The following is a 14,745-nucleotide window of genomic DNA, read 5'->3' on the forward strand; positions in this document are numbered from 1 at the left end:
AAAACAGTGGAAAATTGTGTTTCTCTAAAGATTCTATTTTCCCCCTCGGTGAAGCCACGCCCCCTTCTATGACGAGATGCCGTCTGTATCTATAAAATGAAAACAAATTGAAATAAATAATAAAATAAAGACTAAATATAACTTTCAGCATTAGTTTGGAGATTTCTTTCAAAAATACTATCACTCCAGTAACAACGAAATCCTTTAATTGCCAGATAAACAGCCTCCTGCACAACTGACCAAATTGTGCATCTATTGTAGAAGAAAATAACTAAGACACTTCTTCTGCTGCCGCTTTAATGTTTTTCCACTAGTTTTTCTCCCCAGAGCCTAAGATTCTCAGCCAAGTCAACGTCATACCTTCATGGGGACTTTGCAGCCGTCGCTTCCTCCACGGCCCAATTTGCCATAGTCTCCGTCTCCCCAGGACCAGACCATATCATCGTCTGTTAGACACAACGTCTGCGCGTCCCCACTGCCACAGGCCACGTCGATGACCCTGTGACCCTGCAGAGCATCCACCTGCGGGCCGGGAGAGCAGAGCTTATTAAGTTTAAAGTTTCATTCCTGCATTTGATCATACTACCACTGTAACAAACAACACTTGATTTCATGATTCTGTCTTTTGAATGTCATCTGTCTATTTATAAGGACTTGCTAGATCCCGTACCAGCTTTGGTTTGAGCTGATCCTCGCTGTCCCCGTGTCCCAGTCGACCGTAGCGTCCTTTGCCCCAGGTGAAGAGCTCTCCGCTGGCCGTGATGCAAGCGCTGTGTGCCCCTCCTGCCGCGATATCCACCACCTCCACTCCCCTCAGGGACTCGATCACACGCGGACGGTCACACGGGCTGCAGTCAGAGAAGATTTTAGTCACGGAAAACGCCAAAGTCTATCTGTATCCAGGGCAAACAATTGAATGCCATAATGTGAGATGGAGGGAAGGATCAAATACTTCTCTACAAGTATTTAAAAAAGAAATTAGGTCCACAAACTCGGGGGTCTTATTGGATAAGCAACATTTAAAGACAGCAAGTTGAGGTGGGTGTATATTAAGAGTTTTAAGCTTTGATCACAGTACACATTTGCTGCGACATAGTTTCAAAAGATCCAGTGTTGCTTTAAGTTTTCAAGATCTTGTAATGATGTTGGGCATGAAAGCCTCCTCCAGCACATCCCAAAGACTCTCAATGGGGTAAAGCTCTGGACTCTGTGGCCATGTGTAAAAATGATGTGAAATCTGACATCGCAATCTTGGTATACGCCTGTGTCATCAGGAAAGAAGAAATCCGCTGATGGAATAACCTGGTCAGGATGTTCAGGTTCAGTCAGCTGATCTCATTCTTTGGGCACATGGTGTTGCTGAACCTAGATCTGACCAACTTCAGCAACCCCAGATCAGAACAGTTGTTAAATCCAAGTTGTGGCTTATTTTTCAGTGTAGTCCGACCATTGCCTTTGCTCTCAAGACTCCACTGTATGTATTAACGTTTTGTAATAACACCACTTTATATTGCCTTACTTAAAGAAAGACATCCTCCTTTTTTTGTGCTTATAATTCTGACCTGCCTATCCAAGTTTCAAAATATGGACCTCCACAGAGCTACGCCATAAAATGAACTCATGTATATACAAAGGCAGTGACTCCTGACCTCCTGTTCCCGTGGCCCAGTTTTCCGTCTTCAGCCTCTCCCCACGAGTACACCTCCCCTTCAGAGGACAGGGCCAGGCAGTGCTTCCCTCCGGAGTTCACGGCCACTTTCCGAATGAAGACGTGTTGGATGGACTCCAGCAGCGTCGGGGTGGACACAGACTCAGTCCCACCGATGCCCAGTCTGCCGCCCGCTCCGTACCCAGTGGCATAAAGCTGCGGATCACGAAAAGCAAGAAGAAAATGTAGACTTTAAACACATGGAATCACTTGCGAAACTACACATCATATCAATAGACTAAGTTACGCATGAACCTTTCCATCTGCAGTGACGGCGAACAGAGTCTGCTCTCCCCCGATGAGCTGAATGGGGCGGAGCGTTGCCAGGGCTTCGGTGGGTGTTGGCACTTTGACCTTCGCCCCCTCGATGCCCCCCAGCTGACCCCTATGGTTGTGGCCCCAGCCGTAGATGGTGCCACTGCCTCCTGCCGACAGAGTCCAGTCGTCCGGACGGCGGTTCATCCACTGCACCAGCTGCTCGTCGTGCTCGCGTTTGAACAGGTCGTGGCTCTCGTGCAAGTTGTTCATGCGCTCGTGATCCGCCATGAGCTCACGCACTTTCTTTGTGACCTTAAAAGACAGAAAGATAAATCTTAAAAGAATATGATAAACATTGTTAAGGTTCACCTTACTGTTCCCATTGTGAAATTTGTCACGTATTTGACCCATCCTTAACAGTCGGTAAGATCGTAAATATTTCATAAACAGGACGTAATCTGTGTCTCCAGATATGAGGTAAACATTTGTTGAGCAATTAAAAATCTACTAACAACTGTAATGTTGATTTATTGCAAAGACATTTTACATGGTGTAAACATTTTTTTTTGGAACATTTTCAGGGGGGATTATGTATGGCACGGATAACAAGTTATCATCGCACTAGTTCAAACAACTACAGAGAAAAGGCTGTGTTTAGTTCACAGCATGTGGGGAGGACCCAAGCAACATCAGCTGGACCCAGACCCTCACCCAGGTCTCAGCAGCCAGTCCTGCTCAAAAATATCTGAAAAATAGCCAAAACCCCTCAGTCATACAGCACAGCTGCCACTTACAGGTTTACAGAGCCACTGTGCTCCCCAGATGATTCGGATCCGCCCCTTTCGTCCTCTCTCACAGAAAAAGCAGTGCCCCTCGAAAAAGTGATTTACAGTATAATACAAAAGCTACATGTAGCCTATTTTGAATTGAAAACAGCATGGAGAAAAAAAAAATGTGGCCAACTTATATCACCCACGTTAAGAATTAAACAGCCTCCCGACACCACGGACCTGGCAATACTGCTACCTGCTTCTTTTGGACAACTACATGACCTGAATACAGTTTGCACTAGGAGTGTTAGTTTTCTATTTTGTTCGGGCAGACTGGGGAATCCCTCAGAGGAGCTGAAGGAGAATAGAGAAGTATAGAAACGTGACATCTCTGCTTAGACTGCTGCTTTCCCAACACCATCCCGGAGGATGATGATGATAAAGTGGAGGATGGATGAAAGGGCGGTAAAGGGCAATTATAGGAGTTGACCTATAGCGTACCTCATCCAGGAAGGGTCTTGGGAGAGAGGTCCTCTTGTCTAAAGCAATCGCCACTCGGGACGCCGTGCAATACCGACGAAACCACGCCCACTTATGAGTCTCAGCGCAGCAGGGCAAAGTGTCCAGTTCCAGATCACAAGCAAGGGCCACTAACACCTAGAAACAACACACAGTAATAGAGTCCAACAATATCAGCAACATCCGGAATAAAACACAATAACATAGGATGTTTTCTAGAGATCTGACAAGGTTTTAGGGTCACACCTTAAAGAACGGACTGTGAAGAAGCTGCTTTCCTCCTCTGACAATGGGGTCCTCGTACTCGTATTGTCTTTGTAAAGCCTCTGGGAGTCCCTTCACCAGAGCAGCCAGCGCACTGCCAGTGAAACTCTGAAATTGAACAGTTTATTTACAGTATTATTGTGTTGAATGAATGCTCACGTCTATTAAAACCACTGTAGAAGAATTAGACAAACCATAGGGCGCGTCTCTCCCTCGCTGTCCCCCAGCAGTCTGTTGATGTTAATGGACTGACCATATTCTGTCGTGAGGAGTTTTCGTAACCTCTGCAGAGCCCACATTCGGTGTCCAGCAGCTGCGCCACAATCATAAAACAGGTATAAGACAAATGAAACATTAAGTATGAACATATGAGGGGAAGAGCTTCATACCCAGTGCACTGAGCTGAGCACAGGCGGCGAGAGACGCAGCGAGGCGCGGCACGATGCTTCGGTTTGAGGCAAAAGAGAGTCTAAAGTCCAAGAGGCAGGTCACCAGGTCCATGGAGGGGCAGGACAGGATGCAGCGATCGGACAGCAAGTCTTTGGGTCCTGGGAAATGTATAAAAAATTAAAGATCGTCTTTGAAAAAAAAAAAAAAAAAAAACCTAAATGGTGCACACATGTAAACACACATGTCTCTGAAATACTGGTTAAAAACATTTACTTAACGACAAAACAGCTTCAGCCTCTTTACCTCTTAATCTCCGTCTTAACAGAGTGCATTTTCTCAAGTTCGGCTTTACCCAAATCTAAAAGTTTACAGCCAATAAGCCAGTGTAAAGTCTCATTTGAAAGCTAAGACCTACAAAACTCATCTAAACAAATCTTTTTTCTTGCATTGTTGCTGCGTTGTTTTTTATTGCGTTTGTCACACATTTTTGTCACTTTTTTGTTATTTTTTGTGGCTTTTTTGTCACCTTTTCATACATTTTTTGGTCACTTTTTTATCATGTTTGCGTCGCTCTTTTGCTACATTTCCATCCTCGTTTTCGTCTGATTTTTGTCGCCATTTCTACACTTTTTTTTAAAGAAGCTTTCAGATTTGGGTAAAGCCAAACTGGAGAAAATGTGCTCGGTTCAGGTGGAGATTAAGAGGTTAAAGTGGAAATGTCATACGGAGCTTAAAAATTGATTTAAAAATATTATTTTGGGTGCCTCAGCTTTTGGTAATAAATAAATAATTTTCACCAAGAGCTGGAGAAGATCTTGACTGGGGCTCCTCCTGCTACCAGCTATAGGTATAACTTTCTTAAAAAATAACTTACTGTTGGGTGTACGGCGCGGGTTAGCAACTCCACCAGTGCGTGATAAACACTTCGAGTACAGAACAGCTCAAAATAATATTGGATTATGGGCTTTAAAAATGTGGAACAGGTTTGAACAATGACGCAAGTGTAATCAGGAAGTAAAGAACGAGGCGCCGACGCCGTAGAAGAAGAAGAAACAGCTAAATTTCACAGCTTTTTCAGAGGATTAACTGAAAACTGTGTGAATGTTGTGAAATACTAATCCAGGTACGTCTTTGACGAGGAAACAAAGTTAAAACATGAGTATAGGCAAAAAAGGGAAAAATCCGAGGCACACTTTTTGCATACACTCATGTTTTGATCCTGAAGAGCACCTGTCCTCCTTACAGACTATTCTACCCACTGTAGCGATCACTTGGTTTCCTCTCTAAAAAGTTAAAACATGGTTGAAATCTCAAGTTGATTTTGCGTGATACGTCCACTGTAAAAGGGACTATACAGAGTTTAAAAATGTTAAAATTATGTATTTTCCTCCCCCTACACTCAAAACGGTGTTACTTTGGGTTTGAATTGCCGTCATGCACATATAGAAGGTGCAGTTACACATATGACCTGACGTGGCAGTAGTGAGTATAAAATGGCCAACTTGCATCTAGTCTCTTTAAGGAGTATGCATTTGATTGGTTTTAATAGATGTTTAACAGTTGTAACTGACCAGCGGCGGGCATGATGGGATAAACCGTGAAGCGCCAGCCCCAGCCGTTCACTGAACCGTCACTGGTGAACTTCCATTTGAGTTCATCTCCAGGGATCCTCAGTTCACTCGACCAGTCGGACCACTCCCGCCCTGAGATACAAAAACGGCATCATCAATTTTTCATAACTGGCTCGTGTAAAGATAATGGTAATTGTTAAGAGCCGTACCTGATCGGACAGACACTATTCTGTTGGCTCCATCCATTATCGTGAGTGGGTCATGGCGTCTTTCTGTTGAACACTGGCGATCAAACTCGATCCTTAAGCCCTCAGCACCTACAAAACAAACGTTAGGGATAGAAAATTAGAGATTAAAAGTAGAAATTGTTTTGAAGGATATCGACATTTGGTAAAAGAGACACATCAAGATTTGAGAGAAAACTGAAATATGAACTGCGAAACTAATACAAAAACAAAGTGCTTTTCAGGTTGTAGAGGACGAGACTAAAGGATCAGCAGTTTTGTTGCCGGGTAATTTGTGCAAAATGCAACTTTGTGATTTGGAAATTGCAACCATTAATCAGTTAATTATAATGCAATTAGGGATGCACGATCCGATACTGGTATCAGATATTGGAGCTGATACTAGAAAAAAAAAACACGATATCAGGTATCAGCTAGAAATATCCGATACTAACTGAACCAATACCCGTTTTGGCTGTCACAGATTTAAAGGGACAATACAGAGTTTAAAACTGTTAAAATTATGTATTTTCCTTCATGTTCCAGCCATGTCCTAATGTGTAGAATGAGCCCAGACCTGTTCACCACAACTGCCTCTAAAATCCTGCACTGTCACTCAAAAAGTTGTTACTTCGAGTCCGAAGTGCCGTCATGCACGAGCTTAATATAGAAGGTGCAGTTTCATGTATAACCTGAGGTGGCAGTACTGAGTAGGCCAACTTGCATCTTGCCCCTTTCATTGGTGAAAGTTATTTTTTTATTTAATTTAATCAAAGTGAATATGGACATGCTGTGACTCATTTTGAAGGGCAGAACCTGGAGAATTAGTTTTAACCTCAACAAACATATCTTTGATCGTTGCGCAAAATAACAGTATGCAAATGCTAAAGGCAACTAATCAAAGCTGGGACAGAAATTATGATTTTAACACATAATTAAATGAAACAGCCACTGCTGGAATGAAGTGTTTGTATTTTTTTTAATATACAGTATGTTATATTTGTAATGCACAAGTTGATCACGATCACTTTATATGACTTATTTAAACCTAATAGCCTGTCATCCCAAATGATAATTAGTATAAATGTCCAGTGATCCTTTTGTAATGTGTTTTCCTATTAGTTTATTATTTAATATAATTAATCATTGATCTGTAACATCTCGTTTGAAAAGACAAGACTTTATTGATCTAGTAATGAAGAAGAGACAAGAAAGCCTCTTGGTATCGGTTAATATCGGATATCGTCACATACTGAAACCCTCAGTATCAGGAGCAAAAAAGCTGGATCTCTAAATGCAATAATCTTAAACCCAAACTAATCCACACACCAATACGGTATTTCTTTACCTGGTATCTTGACGGTGCCGCTGGTGGAGGTGTCGTCTGTGTAGGGGTGGCTGCTCTCGACGACCACAGGCTGCGAGGACAGACGACCACTTTGAGAGTCTGTGGCCACATCCTCCAACTCAGTCACACACAACTCCAGCAGCATGTCCGCCACCTGCAGGCAACATCACAATGAGAAAATGTCAGCTTCATTTACATCATCGGTTGTACATTGTTTGTGAAGTCAAGTTTAGGGCCAATGGTGAAATTATTATCCTTATTATTATGTTAAAAAAAAAGGGCTGCAAGATATGAAAAAACAAAACAAACCAACATTGGAAATAAAAACTGTGCACATGTTTATTACCTGTGGATACGCCGTGCCCATTCCCGACAGCACAGCAGACAGCACCTCTTTCCCCTTTTCTCCAGAGCGACAGGACACGGCCAGTTTCAGGAGGTCCACTAAGACGCGAGTATCATCCGGCACGAGAAGACTGGTGAACTCGTCCAAGTACTGAGGCTCCGGACCGACCACTTTGTTCTGGCTTTCTGAATCCTGCAAGAATTTGATAAATCCTTAGAAACGAGCTGTACGTTAAGCAGCTGATTCCGCCTGTCCATCGATTCCTTCCTTGAACCATTTGAACATTAAAATGCCAAAGGTAGAATTCAAACTATTGCTCTCCGAGTTTATTCTATAGCAAGATATACTCACGAGTGGTAACCATGCTACTCTGAGGGCATAATGGCCTGCTGTCAGCAAACATGCCTCATTATTTGATGTGATTCTGACCTCTACCCAATAGTGCCATATTAACGAGATAAATCGTTTATTTTCTCCAACTCTTAGTAGGGCAGTATCTGAATGACTTCACAGCTGATAACTCACCCTGTGTGCTTTATACCACTGATTACTACCACGACATTCCCGCAGAATTCTTCTCAAAGGAACTTTTCATAGTTTTCTCTCACATATGATTGTCCTAAACATTTCCGCATGTAAAATGTATGCAGCACGGAAAGATGTCGTCCTCATCAGAGTATCTTGAATCGCTCCGACACAAACCAAAGCTACAGTGCTTTGTTGTCACCATTATTCTGTGGTTTGGGAGGCTATTCAATTCTAATTGATGGTAGCGAGCACTGTGGAAATCAATGCAATATAATGATATATGCACACATGCACAGTCAGTCGAGCTATTTTTAGCACAATAGGGAAACCAGACACAGCCCTGTAGTCATATTGTGCTTGATCTGCCCATGTATTGGGATATAGTTTTGTTCTATTGCATAACTACACATCAAAGCGTAGTTACTTACCTCTTTGGTTTTGGTCATAGTCTCTGCGATGATGCTGGCTGCTCCAGGGTCATCGGTGACTGGGATGAAGGGGCGAGAGGACGTCCCAGAAGCAGAGGGTGTCACAGCTGAGGAGGGGGTCACTGCGTCCTCAGAGGAGGAAGCCTGAACAATGACACACAAACACGGCTTGTTTAAAAAACATATTAATCGACATTTATCTGCTTTGGTAGTCATAAAAGATAATACTACTTGTTTAGTTTATAGTCATTCCATTTTAAAAAAAATCCATATAATAGACAAGACACTATGGTTTGAAATGTTTTCTAAGACGACACCGTTCTTCAATCTCTATCACATTATAAAAGATTGTATTATCTATGCCACTGCTCACTGAAAGTTTTCCCTTTTTCACTTTTTGTTGCACAGTCAGCAGATCTTAAAACTACCAAGGAAGGGTCATTATGGACATATGGGTAAAGCTTATTTGCAACAAAGTCCTTTGAGAGCGTCTGGGGTTTCCAAGTAGCTCCCAAAATAATTTGCCGATGTTGCATCTCAACACCTGGTCATTAGGGAGAAGGTTTCCTGAGTAAGGGAACACCTTTGTTTATTAGATCTCTCCACTGACAGCTGTTATAAATCTCAGCTGAACTAAAACGGAGCCGTGTGTTTTTGCGAAGGAGGGTTGCTGCGTACCTCTCCTTTCTTGTCCTGCCAGGGATTAGGGCTGACGCGGTCCTCTGCTTCAGCGGGGACAGGTGGGCCCTCCTCGTCGCTGACAGTGGAGGAGGCGCAGGAGTCCAGAGGTGGGACAGGGGAGCTGGAAGGACACTCCGCAGGCAGGATCATACTGGCTGGCATTAAAGCGCCCACCACTGCATCCCTGGAGAACAAGAAGCATATGCAGCCTGTCATCTTTCCCCGTCAGATAATGGATGTTTACAGGCAGGAATCATTGAGGTCATATAGTATACGTGCTGTTTTTATACTTAATAGTAAAAGCAAAATGTGAATCCAAAGTCAAACCCAGCGTGGCCTCGTACCTTGCATACATGATCTGCAGAGCGGACAGCACATGAGTCAGCGCCTGCTGTTTGGCCAGCTTCCCATCCAAACTCAGGAGGATTTTGGCGAGCGACGGTCGGTTCGGCTTTGAGCTGCTCTGACCATTCAACTTGTTACTCACAGCGGACGGGTCATTGTCTGACTGCACACCTGGTAGTAAATAAACAAAAAGAGGAGAAGTGTTACAGTTGACAACACATAAAACAGTAGTAGGGTTTTATTGCCGTCATTTACGGCGAGTAGCAGAGTCCCATTTCCATTTTAACCCCCTGTTTATTTCAATTATACCATCACTACCTTATCATATACAGTATCACATTGTCTCCTGTCTGTCAATAACTAATAGTTGCTTGACGTAGTTCAAACTTCTTAATGATAACTATTATATTCACTACTAAGTTTGGAAACACTTTTTATGTATCGGCTTTTGTTTGATATTCAACACGATTTACTCTGTGATTCTCAATGAAGACATTACACTATGTAGGAAATAAAAAAGGGTGAAACAACTCAAAATATGTTTTATATTTTCAATTCTTCAACCATTTCGGGTGACGCCCTTATGAAGCTCATTGAAAAAAATGCCAAGAATAAAGGGTGGCAATTTTGAAGTGAAAACCATTTCTGGTGATGACATCGTGTTGCTCATTGAGAAAATATCAAAAGTGCAAAGCAGTAATCAAAGCAAAAGGCGGCCATTTTGAAGAAAATATTTCACCTTTTTTTGTTCAAAACATAACTCCATTTGTGTTGCATCATAAATGAATGCCTTCAGTGAGAATCTACAGTGTGAATAGACTTGAAATAAAAGAAAAAACTATACATTTGATCAGTAGCGTAAATCCTTAAAACTATACAATATTTAAAAAGTAGATATATCATCCGTACTAATAATAATGACAATGTAGGGACCTTATTCAGCAAAAACTGTGTTGCTCTCATTTAATATAGCTAAGCGCCCTCTTCAGGCAGTAGTGGGAATTATCAATATTTCAAATCTTATAAAAAGAAACCATTTTTGATAACGGCAAGCGAACTCAAAGGCACTTTAATGATCGCAGTTTGAGGTCAGGACAGCTCAGAACGAGATGAGAGTTTATGGACTTAAGACATGCAAAGGACACTTCCAGCAACAAAGTCGATGAAATACAGATAGGAGCGCTTGAATAACAACCAAGGTACTGAATAACAACGCAAAACACAACTTAAGGAAGGTTTTTGATGAGGGGAAAACAGCTTCATAACACGTTTAAAAGCTGGGGGAAAAAAAAGTAGACTTTGCACGATAAGTCACAAAATGAGACGACCACCTTTTTGAAAAGATGCTATTCTTGCACATATGTAATAAACAAACCTAAGTAGGAGGCTCCGAGTGAGTCCCTCGCCGTCTGGAAGAGGACCGGTTCGTGGACGGAGGGAGTGGTCACGTCCACAGTGGTCCAGGCCACGCTGTGAGACGAGCCACAGGCCACGCGTGTGATCTTCTGCCCCTCCAAGCCCTGCACCAGAGTGGGCTTCCTGTTCACCGTGGTGGTGCCGTTTCCCTGCTGCCCGTGGTCATTGTCTCCCCACGCAAACACCTGACAAAAAATAACACATTTAGGAAAAAGATAGTTATCAGACAACAGGGTGGAAGTGGAACAAGACAATACAGTAAGGGTTGCATGAGAAATTATGTAGGGCAGCAGTTCAGAGAAGGTTAAACCAGACAAAAGTAGGAGAAAATATTTGATACACCTGAGAATCTACAATATTAGGTTCTCACAAATTTGCTGATGTAAGGAGAGTGAAAGGGACAGGACGGAGGTTCAAGATTAGCAGCATACACACCTGCCCAGTATCAGTGACAGCCAGACAGTGCAGCGCTCCGACTGCAACATGGACAATCTTTTTCCCCCTGAGCCCCTCAACCATCTGGGGCTTCCTCACGTGAACGTCCGTCCCGTGGCCCAATCGGAAATAATCTCCTTTGCCCCTGTTTTATAGATAAAAGAAGAATCACTGATTAGATGAGTGTCTGTGCAATGATTAGGTGCTGTATGGGCTCTTACCATGTCCACACGACTCCAGATTTAGTGAGAGCGAGAGAAAACTGCGCCCCGCACTCGATTTGACACACCGCCTGCCCGTTCAGCCTCTCGATGTTCTGAGGGATGTTACAGCCTTCACTCCCTCCTCGACCGAGTTTACCAAAGTCTCCATCGCCCCATGAGAACACCAAGCCTGGAAGATTTTACAAAGGTTAAGATGACAAAAACAGTAGAATTCATTACTTTAAGTTATTTTACACATCATGGGAGACTGGCTTTTTTTGAGGAAAATTACCTTCATCAGTGAGTGCCAGAGTTTGAGCGTCCCGGCTGCCACAAGCGACTTGGATAACACGATGTCCCAACAGCACCTTCACCTGGAAATCAAACACAACACCGGCTTATATTTCCACAAAATACATAGTTAAGTTGTATTTGTGTGTGTGTAAAGATTCCGTAGTTTGCTGTTTATATAAAGAGAGAAGCGTTCACATAACTCACCAGTTTAGGCCTGAGTTGTGTCGTGTTGTCTCCGTGTCCAAGGCGGCCGTACTCCCCCAGGCCCCAGCTGTACAGCTCCCCACTGGAGGTGATGGCTGCGCTGTGAGAACTGCCACACGCAATGTCCCGGATACGCTTCGTTTTGAGAGCTTCGATCAGGCGGGGCTTGTCACAGTTCCTAAAGAAAATACACCAAAATATACATTAATATGATGGAAGTGCAGTTCAAGGATATGATAAGACATTATCAATTAAAAGTAATATAACATTCAAAATAGGTACTTGGAAATCTGCTTTTCTCTATGTTTTGTAACTTTTGTGTAGCAAAGGACACTTTATAACCTGAGACTAGCGTTCATTGGTTTGCATCTTGTTATTTGGTAGATGCGCCCACTACAGGCAGCAGTGGGAATTGTCTTGCTTAACCTCTTAACTAAAGTGCATTTTATCCAGTTCAGTATTACCCAAATCTGAAATTCTCAACTGGAGAGCAACAGTGTCATGCCTCATTTGAAAGCCTCCAATAGTGATCATAACTTTGTTGTCACATTTTTGACGTGTTTTCACCTTGTTTTCGTCGCTATTTTGATGCTTTTTTTAAAAAAAATGTTTGGGTTTCAGGTAAAGCCAAACTAGAGAAAATGTGCTTGGTTAAGGTGGGGATTGAGACATTAACATATCAATGGTGCCGTAACAAACACGGTTTGAGTTAAGAACTACTCAGGACAGGTCTGGTGATGGTTATGGGACTTCTAAAACGTAGATGACACTTCCTAGTCCTAATATGGAACAAAATCTGGAAAATATATCAAAACGCATCACAAAAGGCAGTTAAAGATACAACTAACTTAAACACAGGATCACTCAAATCTGAATGAATGAAAAATAACGTACTACTTCAGGTACGTTTTTGACACAGAAAAAAAGTGACTTAAATATGACTCAACAAGCTTATTTCACATAATATCTTCCATGTAAAGTCAATATAGTAATAGTACAAATTCAATATAAAAAAATCAAACACTAATTTGCAACGGCATCCCTATATGTAAAACAAACTCTTTAAACTCATACATTCTGCTGAAGTGTCCCAGTTTGCCGTCGTCTCCTTCTCCCCACGAGAACACCTTCCCGTCCACAGTGAGGGCCATGGCGTGGCGCCCCCCGGAGTGCACCGCCACCTTCTTCACCACGTAGTTACTGAGAGCAGTGATCTGTCGCGGGATCGGGATGGTCCCAGTGGACAGGCCCAGACCTAACCTGCCGTTGGTGGCCTCTCCACAGGCGTAAATCTTCCCCTCCACCGTCACTGCAAAACAAAGACTCTCTTGTTGAGTTGTTGTATCTCATGAGGCTGATGTAACTGTAGCTAAATGGCTAATCGCTCACCGGCAAACAGACTTTTGGAACCACCGGCCACTTGTACCACATTCAGAGCAGAGAGGGTTTCAGAGAAGGAAGGCACCTTGATCTGCACGTTTAAAATGGAGCTTGTTAGTGTTTAGCATTTACTAGCATTAGAAACAAATGGAGGATTACAATAAAAAGCGAATCCACAGATTAAGAACGAATAAGGGAAAAGCTAAACTACCTTGGAGCCCTTGAGTCCTCCAAGCTGGTCTTTGTCATTCAGGCCCCACACGAACACTTTTGTCCGGATAGTCGCGGCTGAATCCAATCCTGATGACTTTTTCCTGGCAAGACTAGTCCACGAACAACCAGTGTCAATACCAGTCAAGTTCCACAACAACACAATAGTTACTTCATACCTCCCAGTGGCGACTTTCTCCTCATCCTCCTCTTCGTTGTCAGAAGCCAGAAAAGGGACAGTGGCCAGATCTTCATCCTCAGCTCTGATCCGCCCCACGATGCTCAGTCCATGGATCTTGCAGTCGATCCCAGCGCTGCGGCACTGCTTTATGGCTATCTCAATGTAGCGGTGAAACTGCAGGACACACAACGACAAATCACATAGTAGATTGTTTTTGATGCATTTCTGGCGTTTTAAATTCACACACCTCAGTGCAGTCAGAGAGCAGGAGGACATTGGTGTCTGTGGGATTGACGTTGATTGTCTTCAGCTCAATTAAGTTATTTAAAGAGCTTCCACCTGTAAAATGTATAAATATGATGTTACTTGTAGTGTAGAAGCAGCAAGAGAAGATGCTTTGTAACCAGCAAAATGTAAACTGTACCTGAGACCACTACGAGGGAGGGCATGTAGCTGCTGTCTGCTGGATCCACGAGCATCTTCAGTCTGTGCACGAGGACATCAGGGAACAGCTCCAGGCGAATCCAGTGCTAGAGAAAAAAGGGAACAATGTTGATACTTAAAGAGGACCTTCTTGAGGTTTAAACCATGTTTTAACGTTCCCCAGCGTCAAAGACAGACCTGGTGTAGCATGTCACAACATTCACAGAGTTTTGAGTTAATCCTCGGACAAAGCTGTTAAATGTACAGTACAGTCTACGGCATCAGTGCCTCGTTCTGAACACTATCCTTCACATTTTCAAAGCCCGTAATCCAAAATGATCAATTTTGAGCCGCTCTATGTTCAAAGTGTGTTTATCTCACACTGCTAACCGCACTGTATCCAACCTGGAAGTTATTTTTTAAGAAAATTATTCCGACAGCTGCCAGCAGGAGGAGCCCCAGTCAAGATTTTCACCAGCTCTTCGCCTGCATTATATTGTTACCATTTAATTCTTACAGAAACATATTTTCAAATTATAAAGCGTTTTATGACTGGCTTAACGATCAAAGCCAAACAGGAACAAAACTGGCTTAAAAATCGTACTAGATTTGAAAAACC

The 14,745-nt window shown here is 42.9% G+C and overlaps 1 protein-coding gene across 1 annotated transcript in view; it reads right to left on the reverse strand.

Moving 5' to 3' along the window:
• herc2 (HECT and RLD domain containing E3 ubiquitin protein ligase 2) overlaps positions 1-14,745 on the reverse strand; it is a 66,166-nt gene that overhangs the window by 6,835 nt on the left and 44,586 nt on the right. Inside the window, exons 39-64 of the mRNA XM_079575623.1 lie at positions 14,128-14,233; positions 13,951-14,042; positions 13,702-13,877; positions 13,524-13,635; positions 13,322-13,403; positions 13,007-13,241; positions 11,933-12,110; positions 11,727-11,808; positions 11,453-11,624; positions 11,232-11,376; positions 10,756-10,981; positions 9,380-9,551; positions 9,033-9,219; positions 8,355-8,498; positions 7,399-7,590; positions 7,053-7,206; positions 5,690-5,797; positions 5,481-5,612; positions 3,909-4,067; positions 3,714-3,832; positions 3,502-3,627; positions 3,238-3,393; positions 1,964-2,278; positions 1,650-1,864; positions 671-848; positions 361-522 (exon numbers count right to left, since the gene is read on the reverse strand). Coding sequence (XP_079431749.1) covers positions 361-522; positions 671-848; positions 1,650-1,864; positions 1,964-2,278; positions 3,238-3,393; positions 3,502-3,627; positions 3,714-3,832; positions 3,909-4,067; positions 5,481-5,612; positions 5,690-5,797; positions 7,053-7,206; positions 7,399-7,590; positions 8,355-8,498; positions 9,033-9,219; positions 9,380-9,551; positions 10,756-10,981; positions 11,232-11,376; positions 11,453-11,624; positions 11,727-11,808; positions 11,933-12,110; positions 13,007-13,241; positions 13,322-13,403; positions 13,524-13,635; positions 13,702-13,877; positions 13,951-14,042; positions 14,128-14,233 — 4,125 coding nt within the window. The remainder of the gene's footprint in view (positions 1-360; positions 523-670; positions 849-1,649; positions 1,865-1,963; positions 2,279-3,237; positions 3,394-3,501; positions 3,628-3,713; positions 3,833-3,908; positions 4,068-5,480; positions 5,613-5,689; positions 5,798-7,052; positions 7,207-7,398; positions 7,591-8,354; positions 8,499-9,032; positions 9,220-9,379; positions 9,552-10,755; positions 10,982-11,231; positions 11,377-11,452; positions 11,625-11,726; positions 11,809-11,932; positions 12,111-13,006; positions 13,242-13,321; positions 13,404-13,523; positions 13,636-13,701; positions 13,878-13,950; positions 14,043-14,127; positions 14,234-14,745) is intronic.

The sequence above is a fragment of the Gobius niger genome (genome assembly GCF_951799975.1).
Source record: "Gobius niger genome assembly, chromosome: 17".
NCBI lineage: Eukaryota > Metazoa > Chordata > Actinopteri > Gobiiformes > Gobiidae > Gobius > Gobius niger.